At 45.3% G+C, this 19,376-nt stretch overlaps 1 protein-coding gene across 1 annotated transcript; it reads right to left on the minus strand.

The window, feature by feature from the left end:
- Positions 1-2,369: 2,369 nt before the first annotated feature.
- On the minus strand, positions 2,370-7,157 carry LOC124665874 (cytochrome P450 71A1-like). The gene is made up of 3 exons (XM_047203235.1): positions 6,275-7,157; positions 5,374-5,802; positions 2,370-3,110 (listed from the first exon to the last, which is right to left on the minus strand). The coding sequence occupies exons 1-3, from the start codon at positions 6,851-6,853 to the stop codon at positions 2,487-2,489; spliced, it is 1,632 nt and encodes a 543-aa protein (XP_047059191.1). The 5' UTR covers positions 6,854-7,157; the 3' UTR covers positions 2,370-2,486.
- Positions 7,158-19,376: the final 12,219 nt, after the last annotated feature.

The raw sequence follows: 19,376 nt of genomic DNA on the forward strand, positions 1-19,376 counted from the left end.
GTAGTGGCGCACCCCTAGTGCGCCACTACTATGTGTTAGCAGTGGCGTGATAACAGTGGCGCACCACTAGTGCGCCACTGATGGCTATATGTGGTGCGCCACTGAAAGCCTTTTTTCTAGTAGTGTCTACACAAACTCATAAGAACTGAATCAGTCTTTGTTACAGCAAATATGAAACGAACATGCAGAATCAAGGATCCACACATCATTACCAGAAACACAACAAACAAATACAACTAGATAATATCCATCTGAATTATCACTGGAAACAACAGCAGCCTTACCATCATCATCAGATTTGTTTTTCGGTTGGTAAGTACCGTTTGTTTTCTCTTTGTTCTGCAACTTTCAGCAATCATCAATATTGTGGTTAGTTCTCTTACAATACTTGCAGAACTTACCATCTCGTCCCTTGGACTTTGAGCGACCTCTGTCGGTCTTGCTCTTATCTCTGTTGTAGTTGTTGTAGTTGTTGTTTCTGTTCTCGGTCCTGCCTCGGACCTGCAGTGCTTCTACCTTAGATGACGAACCATCTGCCTACACCATAGATTTCTTCTTTTCCCTCTGCTGGAGGGCCTCATAAACTTAGGCAAGGGTTAGTTCATCACGGCTGTATAACAAGGTGTCTCGAAAATTCTCAATAGAATTAGGCAATGAGACTAGCAGTATAAGAGCGAGATCCTCATCCTCATAACTTACCTTCATGGATAGCAAATCAGAAACGATCTCTCTAAAGATCGATATGTGATTCATCACCGACACACCTTCTTGCATCTTATGTGAGAACAACTTCATCTTCACGTGCATCTTACTAGTTAGATCTTTGGACATGCAGATGGAATTCCAGTTTCAACCACAACGCCGTTGCAGATTTCTCAGACATCACTTCCTGTAAGATATTGTTGGATAGATGAAGTTGGATTAAAGAAAAAGCCTTACGGTCTTTCCTCTTTTCATCGTCGGTCCAGGTCTTGGCATCTTTCTTGCCAAATCCATCAAGAGCTTCATCCAAATCAGAAGATTTGGTAAGGATTGCCCTCATCTTCACTTGCCACAGAGAAAATCTCGTGGTGTAATCCAGCTGCGGTAGATCGAACTTCAAGAAAGACATGTCGCAAACCCTAGGTTGAAACTTGGGCTCTGATACCACTTGTTATAAAAGCGACAAGCAAATAACGAAGAACGAAACAAGAACACACGCATGGACACAAAATTTTAACATGGAAAATCCTCTCCAACAAAGAGAGGTAAAAACCAGGGGGGCAGCCAGCAAAACTTCACTATATTGGGGAGTGTTTACAAATATCGTAAGATATCTTATAATCTGATAAACCCTAACTGACAGCTTATAAGATGTATTTATAGATGGTGGCGCCGATCCATACCCGCGATGGGATTCGCTCCGCTCGTCAGAAGTTAGCCTCTATTTAGTATATGAATTTGGATCACAATATAACAATGTCAAGTTCAAGATCTGACCTAAAGATATATGTGCCTTTTCATCAGTCCTATTTATATGATATTTCCGTATGTCCAATCTAAATACAAGGGAGAGTGCTAGATCATCGATTCAATAGATACACAATACAGAGGAGGCGTTTTGGGGCATATGATCATTTGCACTTATTATGCAAAATAACTAAAAACAATTTTAGAAATGTTAAAAAATTCGGACATAAAATTTATGGTGTACATTGTAACATTTTATGTGCGTACACAAATTTTCGTGAAAAACAAAATTTTATGTGGCATGTGTAAAAAGACAAAAATATCTTGTACGTAGTCCTATTGTAGCATCAAAAAAAATTACAGGAGACAGAAAAAAGAATTTTTTCTGGAAACTTGTGTATAAACATAAAATGTTTAGATATATATGCAAAATTTTATTTCGAAATTTTTGACACTTGAAAATATATTTTCACACAACAGGTTCATATGCTCGTTGAGTCAAAGTGGATTTTCCTACACAACACCCTCTAGTTTCGTACAGTAAATGCACAGAAAGTAGCACCTTAATTAAAGGGAGCGAAGTGGATGCACCCGGGTGCACGTGCACCTTATTATGTATTTTTTTTTAAAATACTATTTTAAAGTTTTAGAAAATTTTCAAAAATACACACATGTATATATTATGGTGACACTTGTGCAGGTTTTGACATAAAAATGAACATGTGTGACCTAATATAAATGTGAAAATGAAAAATTCTATTTATGTGAACAGTACAAACCAATGATTATAATATCATTTGGACATTGTGTCATTTCCGTGTAGATCACATACAATCTTATTTTTCTGCGAAAACTTACACAAGTAAGTATCAACATAATATGTACATGTAAATTTTTATTTCAATTTTTAATTTTTTTTTCAAATATTGATGAAAACAGGTGCACACGCACTCAAATTCATCCTGATATTTTCCCTTAACTAAGTCGTGTTCAAGCAATCCCAAGTTTCCAACGTCCCAAGTCCAGGAGCAACTTGATCAAGGAGACCACGGCTTGGCAACAAGGCACAGGTTGGCCTTGAGACGTACAGATAGCCCATACAGCTCGCTCATGTCCAACTTCGACGCCTTGGCCGCCGCCGGCAGCTCCCAGTCGAAATGGTACAGCAGACTCGCAAGGGCCAGCTCGATCGATGGCACGGCGAAACCAACCCCGGGGCACCCTCTCCTACCGGCGCCGAATGGCACCGACCTGAAGTCGCCATGCCCCACCTCATACTCCATCGGGCCATCCATGAACCGCTCTGGCATGAACTTATCAGCGTGCTCCCACGACTCCATGTCGCGGCCAATTGCCCACGCGTTGATCACCACGCGCGTCCGCGCCGGCACGTGGTAGCCTAGCAGCTCTGTGTCCTCGAGCGTCTCCCGGGGCAAGAGTAGCGGCAGAGGTGCATGCAGCCGGAGTGTCTCTTTGATCACCGCCCTGAGGTAGTGCAGCTTGCTGAGGTCATCCCCGTTCATGTGGTTGGTGCCATTGCCGACGATGGTCGCTCGGATCTCGTCCTGGAGCTTGCGCATTTTGGTTGGATGGTTGATGAGCTCTGCCATGGCCCATACCAGAGTGGTGTAGGTCGTGTCGGTCGCAGCGGCGAACATATCCTGTCCCACCATGCAAACACATGAAGTTAATGGAAATGAAGTCTTGAGACCATGTGGTTTCCGTTTCACTGATCGTGAAGGATTGACATCTATACCTAATAATAAAAGCAAAAGAGCTTCTTGTTGGTCCGTTTTTTACTGCCCCTATACTTCAAGCGAAATTACAGACACTGCCACCGGTAAGTGGAATTAACGGTTCGTTATGTTTCTCCTAGCGCCGCCGCAGGCTTCGCGCACGGAGGCCCCGGACCGATTCCTCTGCTCCTTGGTGAGATGGTTCCTGTCGAGCGGCACGGCCGCTGGCCCCGACGAGATCTTCGTCCAGCCTCGCAGCCTGCTCGGTGTTGGGGGTCTTTCGAGCCAGGAAGCCACGAGGACGCCCCCATGAACCTCCGTGGTTCAGCCATGGCGGGGCCTCCCGCCTCCACCGAGTTGATGCGTCCGAGGCTATAGACTATGAGTCTATGAGCGGATGGGCTAGAAAGCTTCCGTTGGCTGCTGGTCTATTCTGGTGTGTGGAATCGGAAGATGCATTGGGTGCTCGGCATGCTCACAGTCTGTGTGAGAGAGATTGGGGATTTGAGGCGAGGGAGGAGGAAGATTGGGGAAAGATGAGTGAGCCCCACCTGCCAGTGTAACGGACAGGTATTTCACGTGGCTGGAATTTCACTCCTCCTAGGGTTCCACATCTGACATCTGCAAGCATGAACGTGCTTTCCTGGTAACGGCGAGGAGGCACGATCAAGCATCTCACCGATTCAATGCTGGGCACTGGGCAAGCTAGCTCTAAAAGCCATGCTCCGTGAGAGGTGTGACCGTGAAAAAGGATACATAAATGATTATCCATGTACATAAATTAGCATCCTCGAGACCTCCGGTGCTGTCTTGGGTATACAAAATAAAGGGAAAAACAAAGATAAAAGTGATCGACGATCAAAATAGATTTATTTATGTAATGCTTAAAATTAGTGTTGTTAAATACTACCTCTATCCATAAAAATTATTACAAGCTTGTTTAAATTAGACATATCTTGATACTTTTTAGTGTATACATACATTCGAATTTGCACAAATCTCTAACAGTATTAACTTATAAGGCATGATCTCGCTGAAAAAAGAGAGAAAATAGAGATGACTTCAGTGCCAAATATTTCTAGCTTCGTTCATGGATCAACCAAAAATGATTTATTCATGTAACACTTTAAATTAGCATCCATCTAATAAATCAATCCATATTTTAATGAATGGGTGTTTTTGCTTAACGCATGGCTTTACATAGTAGATTTTTGTTAGCCACACTCACTTTCTTTCTGACCATGGGCATGCACCTGATTCGGTATGATGTTCCTCCAAATAATAGATTTTCCTGTGGTACTAAATATCAGTTATTGGTGATGTCCTTTCTACTCTTCGCCTTATACACTGCTCATAATTCGGAGCACTGCAGTACAACTTCACGGTATGCATCTCCAACTATCTGTTGTATCTTTTGTAACATGTTTTAAATTCAATTATATCTGACATTATGTTTTATTGAAGGTATATAATAAACGTAAACCTGTTGCAGCGCATAAAAGGGAAAATTAAGCTTTTTCATAGGTTTCTGTTGTCCCAAAATAAATTGCTTAATTTTTTGTAGATACATGTATATCTACACGCTATAAATGTGTCTAGATATTGTTAATATGCTTTGATGCAACCGTATCTAGACAAAGTTAAGCAAATTTTTATCCTAACAAGGGTTACATAAATAGTTTATATAACACATAACAAGAAAATGAGGAGAATTTAGAGTTAAGGGAAGCCATACTGCTGTCTTTCTATTTTTATACTCACACCTTCAAAAAATATGTTGGCTATAATTTCAAAAAACCTCATAAAACATCAAATCAAAATTATTAGAACCACAATAGTAGGCATTTTTTTTATAGTATATGCATTTGGTATCAAGCTATTCCCTCCGACCAGGTTAGTTTTGTGCCTAATGAAAATCAGAAAATTTTGGTAATAGGGCGAACTTAGAATTGATAGCCGCGTGACATTGGCAGGACTTAGTAGGAGCGTGGAATTAGGATTAATCTTGCTCCTCATGAATACAACAAAATGTGACAAACTTTTCCAATGATGTCCCATAGGAGATCGAGGTGTCATCACAGACGATTCACTGGAGCGTTCAACTTTTTATTTTTCCCGGTGCAACGCACAGGCACTTTTGCTAGTCCTAGCAAAAGCGCAAAACGTCATGTTTGCCAAGGTTACGTACCAGGACTATGGCCTTGATGCCGACCGTGTCGAACTGGATTCCTCCGGCATCCTCTCCCGCCTCGCTCACGTCCAACAGAACGTCCACGAAGTCCCGGTGATCTTCCTCGCCTTCGCCAACAAGCCGTCCTCCGGTGAGACGCCGCTGACGGTGGTCCGCTATGACCTGCTCGAGCAACCCGTCCATGATCTTGCTCATGCGCGCCGCCTTGGCGTCCAGTCCCATCAGCGTGTCCACCCACGCCAGCCACGGCACGAACTCCCCCACCGTGGCCGTCCCCAGTAGCTCCTCGAAGTCGGCGAACACCTCAGCCAGGCCGCCGTTTATCCCGTAGCCCCCGTCGTCGCCGAACGTGGCCCGCGAGATCACCGCGTTGGTGTAGGAGATGAGCTCGTCGGTCAGGTTCATAGTTGCCGGCGAACCGGATCGCTCGGATCGGGGAACGGGATCGGGGAACGCGGTTCGACATGCCAACGAACAAGGATCGATCAAGGGTACACATCTCTGGTACGGAAAGTTGGATCGTGGATCGCGATCCACTTTTATTTGGGTCGATAACAAAGGAGAAAAGGCCCAGAATCAAGGAAAAAGAAGCGCAGAATCAAGCTTATTAATAAGCCCAAATATAACGCTTCAAATTACCTGTTTTAGGCTTTATTATCAATGGGCCTACCATATTTCAGGGCTGCTAATTCGGGGAGAGGAAGGATGCGAACGGGGGAAGAGGAAGGATGCGAACGGGATCACGACCCAAAAACGAATTCAATCGATCCACTCGCGTTCCCGACCCCCGATCCGGATCGATCGATCCAGGATCGTGGAACGCGGCATCGATCCCGAACCCTGCAACTATGGTCAGGTTCACCACGGCGTTATCATCATCAGGCCGCGAGCAGGCGACGCGTCGGACACGGTCGAGCAGCGCGGCGGCCTCCTGCTCACGGACGCGGCCGAACGAGGCGACGCGGCGAGCGCTGAGGAGGTGGAGCACGCACACGCGGCGCGCCTGGCGCCAGTACTCCCCGTAGGGGGCGAAGGCCATGTCGCGGCCGTAGAGCAGCCGCTCCGCCATGCGCACCGAAGGGCGGCTCGCGAAGGCCAGGTCGCGGGTCTTCATGGCCTCCTGCGCTGCGGCCGCCGAGGAAGCCACAATGGTGGGCACGCCGCCGAGGCGTAGGAGCATGACAGGACCGTGCGCCTCGGCCAGAGACCGGAGCTTCCGGTGCGGCAGGGGACCAAGAAGTGGGAGGTGGCCGAGGATGGGAAAACCCCACGGTGACGGAGGCAACCGTTTGCCGCCATTGCTGCCGAATGGACGACGAGACTTGTTGGTGAAGAAGAGGAGGAAGGAGAAGATGGATACAAGCAGGGTGAAGACGGGGATGAGGAAGGGTGAATGCAAGAATGCAACAGGCGACGACACGTCCATCGTATGCATATCAAAATTGCGAGTGCAGCCGTGCAGATGCACTCTGCTCATGTTTATGTACTTGACGATGATGCGTGCCTGATCGAATCTTGCTAGTTTTGCCACGTGACGTGCGTGTATTCTACTGAGTAGGCAATCACAGTAGGTTACCCTTCGGCGGCCGCCCTTTCATTTGTCCTTGTACACTCTCTAACCTTATCGCCTCCAAAGACAGACCCGTCGAGATCTAAATCCGCGACCCCACGGTGACGGAGGCAACCGTCTGCCGCCATTGCCGCTTGAGGAATGACGCTTCTTAGAGAAGAGGATGAAGGAGAAGATAGGCACAAACAGAGTGAGGAGGAGGAGAGATGGATGCAAGAATGCAAAAGGCGATGTCTGCACCGCAATATTGCAAGCGCAGGTACCTTGCTTTCTTTGCCACGTGTTGTGCGTGCTTCAAGCTTCTTTTCAACTTTACGTGGCGTGCGTGTATTCTAATGGACGCATGCATGTGTAATCAATCGCAATAGGGTGCACCTTGGGTGGACGAACATTTCATTCGTTCCTGTCCACTCTAACCTTATCGCTCCAAACGCGTCCATCCCTTTCATAATCTCGGTCCCGAATAAGTACAAGTTTCAAAAACAAAATCAATCTTCAAACGAAGTAAAATCAATCTTGCGGCGATCAGGGCCATCTTTCCTGGCCTCTCACAATGCGTTGTCTCTCTTAGTATGGTTATATAGGTACTAGTGATGTATGTTAAAAAAAATAACGTGAAAAAATTGGACAAATTATTACTATACTAGCACAAATACCAGTGCTTTGCTACGGATTAAAAAAAATTAGGCTATGAGAAATTCAAGAAGATGCTCAAGGACGTACCAAACTAACATACAAAGCCTAATCTACCAATGAATCGAAACGCCAGGTTCCCTCAAACTACCTACAACCTCTCTCTGAACTCATCAATAATTTTGGTTTTTACCGCTCTCATAGCCAACCATTGTGCATTAGGAGCCATTGACCATCATAAAAAATAATGACTAACGTTACAGCTACTATTTTTTTGTTGGTAATATGAAGCAAAAGTATCCAAATTGACAAGATGCCACTGCCCACTGGGAAACAATACTTACTGTGCAGACAGAGTTGTTAATCTGGACAATGGCTGTCATTTCTTAATTGTGACTTCCAGATGGTCAGTCCGGCAATTCTTGTCAAACACTTTCTTCCTCAGTTTCATACAGGACATATAATACATAACAGACAAAGATAGCATATATGTACACTGTTGTGATGCAATATATGATTTGCACCATTTTGGCCTATGCGAACTCAACGTCAAACTCAAACCCCTACTCTCGCAAGGGGCAGATAAATATCACACTCTTCTACAACAAAACTGTGTACTAAGGCAGAAACAGCAGATGACATTGACTCAAGTTGCATCTACAATATAAAATACAAATCTTTCAGTGCGATCAATGAGACCATATCAAAATTGGCAGTGTCGACGTGGGCTTAGCCCAGTGGTTGGGGTCGCAGTGGCGCACCCCAACGATCGGAGTTCGATTTCTGTCAGGGACGAATTTCGGAATTGTCACGCCGTGTCCCGCTTCTACTATATCAAAAAGTGTCTAGTTCCTCCTAGACACAGTTTCATTTTTTTAAAAAAAAAAATTGGCAGTGTCCTAATTCCTAAATCATTTGAAGATCCATGTTTAAAATTATAGATCCTATTCTTATTGATTCAGTTTGTTCATACGATCTTTTACGTAACAACATTAGGGTAGGAGTTTGGCCTTTTCCATGTCAATCAAACTATTATTCCTTAAGATATAAGGTGTTTTTTTTTGTACATAAAATCTGCCGCCGTGAAAGTGGCACAAATGATATCCTATAGTTTGGAAAAAGTAATAGGACTATGAAGTAAAACAGAGCTATATGGAACAATCATTCCAAGGGTTCTATACTCCAGAAAACTCATTATACTACTGGTGAGTTTGCTATTTCCACCAACACTACTTTTGTTGTATACCACTACCACATCACTACATATCTTTTGAGAAGTGCAAAGTAAAATATAATGTGTCCCTATGGAATCTCATATGTAATCAACACACAGGCCGGTCCTGAGATTTTTAGGGCCCGGGGCAAAATTAGAACTTTAGGCCCCCTTATTGCAAACAAGAAAATAATAATTAATATGTTCGTATATAAAAGTATTACCAATAAACACATAAAATGTATAAATAGCAATATTACTATCAAAGTTGTATGCAAATCTAGCCATCACATTGGCTAGCTGGCCTGGTGTGGTCCCTGCTCCATGACTTAACCTCCTTGCTCGCGTTGTGGCTGCATTAGGGCCGGTCATGACTCGTCTTTAACTTTTTTTTATCAAAGAATGTAGGTTGTAGTTAGAACCGTAAATAAACTTTTGGGTTCACAACCCGCCTTATCATTGTTGTCGGACTGCCATATGCCGCTACCACGAATGGACATTGCATCTCTCTAATCCATGCAATGCGGAATTTGGGAGTTCCGCCTCAAAGAAATCAGAGTGTAATAAAAAAATGGCAACCTGTTACCTTTTACGTTGGAAAATATGGTGAACATATGCTGCTTTCTTAGTTTTTTTAGAGCCACACATGGCGATCATGGCTAAAAAATTCAGCATGGACAAATGGTCAATGAAGTGGCCATCATCCAGGTACGACGTGAACCTAGAGAGACCTTAATCGTTGTGTCGTTGCTAACAAAAGGAGAAAAGGCCCATGCTAAATACAGCAGAAAAGGCCCACACGAGGAAAGGACTCTCCCGTCCGGGAGTACCACTAGATAAAGACCAACCTTCGCGAAGGGAAAAGTTGGCCCGCACATCATCTAAACGACTGACACGTGTCAGACGTTGCGGCGCGAGCGCGCGACCACGATCCATCCGAGCAAGTACGGGCCGCACGAGCGAACGCGTCCCGGGCGTACAAACGCACGAGGCATAACGCGCGAGTACAGCCATCAGCAGCGCACGACCGCCCAACGAGCGAGTACAGCCACGGCTAGCTCGTTCACGCACATGCAACAGCATCCGCTCGCGCATGCATAGGAAAACTAGCACATCCATCTAGCGCATGCGATCCACCACCAGCTACGTACAAGTGCGAGCACAATCTAGTTTTTCCCTCGAGTACATAGCACAAGTGCAAGTACAATCACGTATATGAGCGAGCGAGTACATTAGCTTATAAAGCACAAGTACATTTACATATAGAGCACGAGTACAGGTACACACGAGCGAGTACAAGTATACTCACGCACACGAGCAGGTACAGTGGCACACACGAGCGAGTACGATCGTGCAGCACGAGCAGAGTACGATCACGCACAACACACGAGTACAGTTGAACACACGAGCGAGTACAAATACAGTTACGCACACAAGGAGGTACAAATGAGCATACGAGCAAGTACAGTCGTGAACACGAGCAAGTACATGTACACACGCACACAAGCAGGTACAGTCCCGCACAAGGGAAATTACAGTGAGCAAGTAAAGGGAAAAATTGCACCAAATACACTAAAAACTGAAGTACTTATTAGTTGAAACACGAGTACAGTTAGGTACACACCACAGGTACAATCATACTACTATTGGAAGTACGAAAAAAAAAGTATCTCCAAACCTATCAACATGGGATCTAGTTTCGAAGATCTCGACGCGAAGATCTCAAAAGTGAAAACGGTTTGCAATTTCGACTTACGGTTCTCAAGATATTTCATTTTGAAAAAACGAATCTAGAAGAAAAAGGGAAAAACTGACACAACCCAGTCTTCTCTCTCCTCCCCCATCCCCACCTTGCTTCCCCTTGCGACACGTGGCGAGCAGGGAGACCACTTCCCATTGATTTTCTGGCACCACAGCGCGCCACTTGTCGCGTGCGGAGCGAGTTGTCTTCCCTTCGCGAAGATCGGCCTTTTTCTAGAGTTTTCCCCCGTCCGGTCCTTCTTCTCCAATGGGGAAATTGCTCGTTTCGCTAAAGGGGGTTCGACTGTGGGCTCGGCCCATCAACGTTTTCCTTCGTTCACTGTGTTGGTTCGACGCTGGCAAATCCTATACACCGACCAGGTCGGCCCCTACCGCGCGCCGCACACCCCCCGCGCGCGGTATGGGCCAGCCTGGTCGGCCCAGTTCGCCTCTTTTTCTGTTTTCTGTTTCTCTTTCTTTTCTTTTCTTTTCTTTTTTCTTTTCTTTCCTTTTCCTTTTTTATTTTCTGTTCCTTTTTGTTTCTTTTTTATTTTTATTTTTGTTCAAATTTGAAAATATTTCAAATTCAGAAAAAATTCAAAATTGAAAACGGTTCAAAATTTAAAAAAATGTTCAAATTTTAAAAATGTTCAAATTAAAAACCGTTTAAGTACAAAAAATGTTCAAATTTGAAATCCGTTCAAATTTGAAAAATGTTCAAATACAAAATATGTTCAAATTATAAAAGCGTTCAAATTTGAAATCCGTTCAAATATATAAAGCGTTTAAATTTGGAAAAATATTCAAATTCGAAAAATGTTCATAACTAAGAATGTTAATTTTTGGAAAAGATAAATTTTACAAAATTTATTTTTTTTCAAATTTAAATTATATCCATATCCAAAAATGTTCAAATTTCGAAAAAAATTAAATCAAAATCTGAACATTTCTAAAATTTCCAAAATTTCGAATCTAAACAGATTTTGAAATTTTGTTCTCCGAATTTTTTTTTTAAAGTTAGATATTAAAAAAGAAAAATATTAATAAAAAGGAAACAACAAAAAAAGAAAAAAACGTACCTACTACTAATGGGCCGTGGCCCAACCAACCGGCCTGGTCGGTGGGGTGTGCGGTGGCCCGTACACACCGACCAGGCCGGTGTACAACACTCCCCTCGACGCTTCTCATACGGGATCGCTCGGTACCTACATACGATGCAGGTTGTGCAACCTCGGCCCTGGCCCGCCTGAATTTGGTAATTCAAAAATTTGGGAGAAAGCCCTCCCACCGAATACAGTTTGCAGGGAGCGAACACTATTTTATTTTTAGACAAGAACAAAGCCTGCCGAGTCGTTCCGAGAAGAACCTGAATCAAGCTGAATAGATCTGGGCCAGGATATAACTTTCTAGGAATAGGCCTTGGGTCTATTATTCGGCTTCGAATATATTCTGGGCTCTTCTGTGTGTCTTGTTTCAACCTAAATAAATTGGAATTGGGCCAAGTAATTTAGGCCCAGTAATTTCCTCTGCGTGTCTTGTTTCAACCTGAATAAATTGGCCTTGGGCCCAGTAATTTCCTCTACATGTCTTGTTTCGACTTGAATAAATTGGCCTTGGGCCTTTAGTCAGCCAATCTGGCCCAAGGACACCTCGACGCATAGCTGACAGGTGGGACACCTAGTGAATCCAGTAGGTCCCAAGATTACATGTGGGCCCGACAGGAATGGGTCTAGGGACCCACCAAGCTCTGGCATGCGGGCCCCACAAGTTCTGACATATTGGGTCCATAATCTAACAGGCTGGGACCACCAAGCTCTAGCTTGCTGGGACCCATCAGGCTCTGACATGCGGACCCCACAGATCTCTGGCATGTCGGACCCACCAAAACACTCACACGAGGATCCCACCAGGCTCTGACCTGCGGGGCCTTGCGTCTAGAATTGACAGCAGGCAGACACTTTTGATCGCACGTGCGCAATTTTTTTGGCATGGCAACTGACATGTGGAGTCCATGTTGGTCCTACTGAGAGGTCTGGTCCACTTCGCATGCCTGGAGGCTGTGGGAATGGGCGACCCCACGCGGGAGGGTCGTGTCGGTACTCGACATGCGGACCCGAGTGCTGCAGGTCAGTTACATGTGTGCAGACAGTGGTTGTCTCCCCTTACAAATATGAGTCCCAGTGTTACATGCCTTGGATTGTTGTGCGGGCTGACAGAAAAGTACATGAACAGAAGCGTGCAGAGTGTGGGTAAGGTGTGTCCACCGGCCCGAAGCCCAGTTCTTGTGACAACCCCCTGCTGACTCCGCAGTTCGGGCCGCCCACCTCCCGCGATGCTTGTTTCTGCACAATCGTTGACGTTTAGAGCTCGCCCGTCACTATTTTTTTGGGCCGAGCGGCCCAAAACGCCACCTATGATGCAAAAACACGCCACCGTCACAGAAAAAGACATTCACTGACGGATTTCTCAAACGTCAGCCCCATACCGTCATTGAAGCCCCAATTATTTGTAGTGAAAGGAAATCCTGACCAATCCGATCACCCTAGAGGTGGCGGCAGATCCGGAGGCCTTTGAAGCCAGACACAAGGAACTTCTGGCGGAAGCTCGGAACTTGGTTAAGCTCACATCAACTATCCTGGAGGACAAGGCAAAAATCGCCAACAAGTATGAGGTAGCCCCGAAGCATGAGTGACTGGCGGAAGAACAATATGAGAAAGCAAGAGAGCTTGCGGAGCAATGGGCCACCGCCGTCAAGTAAACCCACGAGAAAATGATGCAGAGAGATACTATTCCCTCTCCCAACATCAACTTTGATAGCGCAGCTCGTCAGAAACCTCTGGCAACTCCAAAGGATAACATGGAAAAAGAGGCGGAGCTCCTGGCCGAAAACAATGACCAGATCGATCTTGACTACCTCAGGACGATCATTGGCACTGCTATGAAGCAGTGGAGGAAGGAGGATACTTCGCGCAAGCTAGCTTCCAATCCATAGGCATGTGTGTCCACAACGCAGAATCGGCCTGCTGGAAAGCCGAGGGAGCACGGCGATGATCAATCACGCATTGGGTCATCACAGTGTCGGAGAAAGACCAGGGAACACCCAAACCCAATCCCCATATCCTCGGATACCCCGAAGGACAAAGCTAAGGGAAATGATACAATGTTCTCTGGCAAGGATAGGCACCAGAATGCCTCACCGCCAAAGCATCACCATGAGCCACCGCACCCTCGCCAACGTAGTCCCGCTGGAAATGTCATACACATGGGCCTGGCGGAATAAATATCCGCGAAAACATCAAGCGTAGGTGGAGCCGGAATGATGACCGCGTAGGCCGAGGATAGGCAACACCGGCGCTAAGGAGGCAACCACCAAGATGGCGGAGGAAGCCACCGCAGCTATAGGCCCCCGCATGGTTCTCCGTCACCACCACCTAGCAAAGGAGGCGGACGCGAAGGAAGAAGATCATATTCCTACTCAAGATCCCCTGGGGGTAGGCGGAACTCACGAGACGCCTGGGAGCGCCTGAATAAGTACAAAGTTGGCTACATTGGCCCAAAATGCTTCGGAAAGAGGATCCACGAGGAAGAAACTTGAAACATTATGATGGCAAAGAGAGACCCGACACCTGGATTGACGACTACTTCAATGATCTTGACTTTGCTGAAGGGACCCCATACATGGCTTGCCACATGCTTCAATTGTACCTTGTTGGTCCATTTTGGGTTTCGCTCAGTGACCTCCCGGAAAACTTTATCTTTTGTTGGTTCGACCTGAAGATAGCCTTCGAGTCACACTTCAAGGGCACTTACAAGAGACCATCTACGGCCAGTGATTTGCAAGCGTGTATACAGAAGAAAATGGAAACCTCCCGGGAATATCTTGCTCGATGGTTAGAGACAAGAAATGCATGTGAGAATGTTGACGAACCAACAAGCTATGTTGGCCTTCATAGGAGGATTGCATAGGGGAGGTTTACTCCGACACAAGTTGATGTGGGAATACAACAACCGGAAGCTAGATCTTAACAAGATGATCTCCATCGCCAGCATCCACGCCACTGCGGATGATGATGCAGACGGAGAACTTCTAGCCACAACCTTACCCGTGCTCCATCAGAAGAAAAACAACCGCAACAATAAGCGGAAGAATACCCCTGATGACCAGAGGAGCGGCGGATCCGGAATGGTCGCCATGAAGTTCGAGAATGGTCAAGGCGGAGGAAGAGGCCACGGCTGTGGTGGCAGAGCCGGCAGGAGCCAGCAGCGCGCTGACGAGGTCACGTCTACCGGAACCTACGGTCCCCAAAGGAATACAGAGAAATGTCCTGCTTGGCTCATATTAATCCGGCAACAGGCAAATCCTCACATACCAACCACAATTGCAAATGGGTCAACAATCTCAAGATGGATCCAGAACGGGATACAAGCATGCAAGGAAACATTGTCCACATGGCAAAGGAGGCAAAGGCAAGAGAAAAGAGAAGGACGAGGAAAGCTCCGAGGCAATGGATGAGGATAGAGCTTCCCCGAAACCCAAAGAGGGTGCCGCAGCCAACACCTCCAATACTTTCAGAAAGAAAAGCGTAGGAGCGTATCATACCTTCCTCGGAACTCCCACTGTGCGAGCAAAGAAATCTTACCACAGAACTTTGAATGCCACGGTTCTGGCCGTACCTCAGTACGTCAAGTGGTCGGAGAAACCATGCACGTTCGACAGATCGGATCATCCGCTGTCATACCTAAAGAGTGGTACGCTTTGGTTGTAAGTCCTCGTATTGACAGGTATAACTTCTCCAAGTGACTCATGGACGGTGGAACTAGCTTGAACATCATGTACCTGGAAACTTTGGAGAAGATGAACCTTACCAAGGAACAACTTAAGCATAGCACCACATAACTCCATGGTGTGGTTCCGGGTAAAAAGGCAGACTCCTTGGGCATCATCAAACTTCCTGTGGCCTTCAGTGATGTTAATAATTATCGTGAGGAGATGATCACATTCGAGGTTGCGCCCTTCAAAAGTTCCTACCATGTGATCTTCGGCGGGCCAACATACCACAAGTTCCATGCAAGGCCGTGCTACAACTACAACGAGCTCAAGATTCTAGGTCCTGACGGTATGATCACCGTATCCAGAGACTTCAAGAAGGCTCAAGACTGCGAGGAGGGCGAAGCCGCCTTCGAATAGTTAGTTATCATTGGAGAGGAGCTGCAAGGCTACAGAGCCGCGGTGGATCCGGCTGAGATGCACACCACCAAGAAGCAGATCTTCGACCAGAAGACCACGTTCAAGGCCGCGATAGATACCAAGAAGGTTGACCTCAAGCAAGGCGATACTTCCAAGCAGGTTTCTGTCGGCACTAGCATGGAACCCAATTAGGAAGACGCGCTCGTCGACTTCCTGCGATCTAACATGGATATCTTTGCATGGCAACCTTCTGACATGTCCAGAGTACCAAGGGGACTTGCCGAGCACTACCTCAACATAAATCCGGGTGCTAAACCGGTGAAGCAAGCTATGCGACGCTTTGAAGATAAGGAGCGTCGCGCCATAGCAATGGAGTTAGCAAAGTTACTAGAGGCTGGTTTTGTAATAGAAGTTATCTACAGATTGGGTCGCAAATCCCGGCCTTGTACCAAAAAATAATTCTGAAATACTAAGCATCGATTACTCTGGCTTGAATAAACACTATCCGAAGGATCCGTTTCCCCTGCCTCACATTGACCAAGTCATTGACTCGACGGCTGGGCCGAAACTTCTATATTTTCTTGACGCATATTCCAGGTACCATCATATCTGTATGAAGAACTTATATATTTTCTTGACGTTACCCTCACTTTCAGAAGCTAGCCTATGGAGTATTCCTAGGATTTCGGAAGCTGAGACACAACTTCCAGGAGCATCACATGACAGTCATGAGAAGAACTCCATTGTTAACAATTATCAACAACTCCGACGCAACAGGACGTGTAGCGAAGTGGGGTAAAACTTTCCGCCTTCGACATCAACTACAAGGCTGGAGATGCAATCAATCTTGGTGGATTTCTTTGTCGACTGGAATGAAGCACAGGAGGGCACACCTATGCAAGAACCAAAGGCTTGGGTCATGCATTTTGACAGATCCAAGCAGCACCAAGGCTCGGGGGCTAGAGTTAGCCTCAAGTCAAAGTTTGCACCTTGTCATCATTGGCTTTGAGTTTCTTCTCCAACTCCGCCATGGCCTGTGCATGCTTGGACTCCAACTCCTTCTTGAGTTTAATCTCATTTAACTGAGATTCCTTGAGGGAGGTCTGGATGGATTCGTGCACGGCTTCAAGCATTTTGAGCTTGCCGGAGATGCCATCAATGGATGGTCCGCTGGCTAAGAGCTCTAGAGCGCAGAAAAAAGTTCTTAGTACAAACTACTTCCGCATTTAAAAAATGGATGAAACTTAAAGCATGTCGGAGGCTTACCTTGGCTGGTCTTTAGACGATCCTGAAGGACCTCTATGAGCTACTGGTTCTCCGCCTCCTTCGTGCTAAGCCCTTAGATCTGGTTCTTCTTCTCAAGCATTATTTTCTTCATGTACATTTGAGGTGAGCGTGTGTTCTGCAAAAAGCATGGTTCGATTGTTAGCCGAAACCAAAATCTGGGGGGCTGGGCGAAAGATAAACCTTTTTGAGGAGGAAAATTTTGAGTTTCTACCAAAGAATGTAACGATCATATGGATAACAACTTAAGAATTGGCCTAGCTCTTTACACGGAACAAGCATAATCCAATGCTTGGGGGCTAGTATTACCCGACGAACGACTTTGTGCTTAGTGAGAAAAACATGGAACGAACCTTCAAAATCCGCCAAGTCTTGTTTCTCGGTTTCTGGGTGGCCCCAAACTTCATTCATCAAGTTCGTTATCTCGTTATAGCGTTGATGAAGGGGCGCCTTTTGGAGAACCGGAAAGAGATGGGGATGCGTGGCGGGCTTACCATGCACAATTTCTTTATTCTTTGAGGTATCATCAGCCGGAGCTTCAGTCGTGGTCTTAATAGGAGCTTCAGTAGAAGTCATAGAGGAAGAGGCGTCTTTGCCGGAGTCATCAACATTTTACGCTTTGCCGTTGATATGGATGAATTCTTCATCTTTACGCGGATTAGTTGATGAAGAGGGCTTCGGAGGAACCTCAACTTCTGGAATTATGGGCATGGAAGTCAGAGATAGTTTATCTTTTTTTTTAGGCTTCTCTCCAGCCACCTTGCTACATATTCAGAAAAGATTCCAATGAAAAGAGAGTTCGCAGTTTACAAATAAAGGGGGTTGACGAAAATAAAGTAGTACCCAGCCTTGGCGAAGAATTGCTCGATTCCGCCCTTCTTGTTGTTGCTTGTATCAATCTCCTTGAGGCGGAGTTTTTCCTTCTCCGGATTCTTGGTAACGTTGGTGATGGAGGTTCTGCGTGGGCGCTTGGATTTTTGGTCGGAAGATTATTCCCGTATCCGTTTGGAAGGCGGGACCACCTCGGACTCTTCTGCGTCGGCTGCGGCCTCTGGGTTGGACGTTCCAGTAATGGGGGTCTAATGATGGCTACTAGCAACGCCAAAAAGATATTGATACGTTGGGACTCCAAGTGCAGGGTGTTGTATCAAGGGAGTATCTTCCTCACAAGGGTGACTCGAGGGTTTATATCGAGCTCTCGGAGAACTAGATGCAAGAGTATGCTCTTCTATCTTATTCTAGCAATACTGCAAGTAAATTAAATGCCTTGTGTCCCCAACTCCACCGTGTGGTTGTCAAGCACAAGGTCTCGCGTAATTAAATAACACAAGTAGTAATAAAACAAGTATGAAATTAAACTAGATAAAATAACTAAGTAAAAATTGTAAAGAGGTTAATTGTTTTTGGAGTTATGGATGCAAATAAGAAAAGTAAATATTTTTGTATTTTTGGATTAAAATAGTGCAGAAAATAGAAAACAATGTAAATGCAATAAAGGTGTTTCTTATGATAAAAAGTGGACCAGGGTTCATAGGTTCACTTGACTATTCTCTCGTAAGGTTGTGGTGGACAAAAAAAACAATTTATCAATGAGATATGAAGGTACAAATTATATTATATGTAAGATCAGAATTAATATGGGCATCACGTCGTAACATATAGATGATGCAACACACCTCTCTTATGCTCCACAAGAATGAAACTTCATCAATCTTGTATTAAGAATTAACAGAGCATAGCAATAATACTTTGACATGAAGTTTCGATATCAAATATGCTACCTTGAACAAACAAGATCACCACTACTGTCACGTGGTGAACATAGCACATGCATTCACTTTATCCCTAGTGAGGTAGAAAAATAAAAGGCAAAGCCATAATAGATCTTGAACATATTGTCACTATCCAATCACTAGAATCATGCTACTCAATCTAACACACACATCACCCCACACACACTCTTGCATACAAGTTTGATTAGAACAAAGACTTAAGAACGGGGTACATAATATGCATCTATCAATACATATCACAATATAATAAGATCAAATCTCATAAAACAATATCATAGAAGAAGGATCCACCACACATGTATTACAAATATGACCATAATCATGATAGGCAGCTCATATGGCACTAAGAACTATGAAGAACATGAGAGAAATAGATCAAGCTACTGCCACAAACCCGTAGTCTAGAGGTGGACTACTCCCTCTTGGTAATGGTGACGATGATGAAGATGTTGGAAAAGGTGGAGATCCCTCCGGCGGTGATCCCGGCGGAGTTTCCCCCTCCAATCTTCTCTGCGACAGATTCCATTTTCGTGTTTCTGTGTTTGTGCGGTGCTATCCTCCCGAGAACTCTTCGGGGTC

Source organism: Lolium rigidum, chromosome 6 (assembly GCF_022539505.1).
Source record: "Lolium rigidum isolate FL_2022 chromosome 6, APGP_CSIRO_Lrig_0.1, whole genome shotgun sequence".
Lineage (NCBI taxonomy): Eukaryota > Viridiplantae > Streptophyta > Magnoliopsida > Poales > Poaceae > Lolium > Lolium rigidum.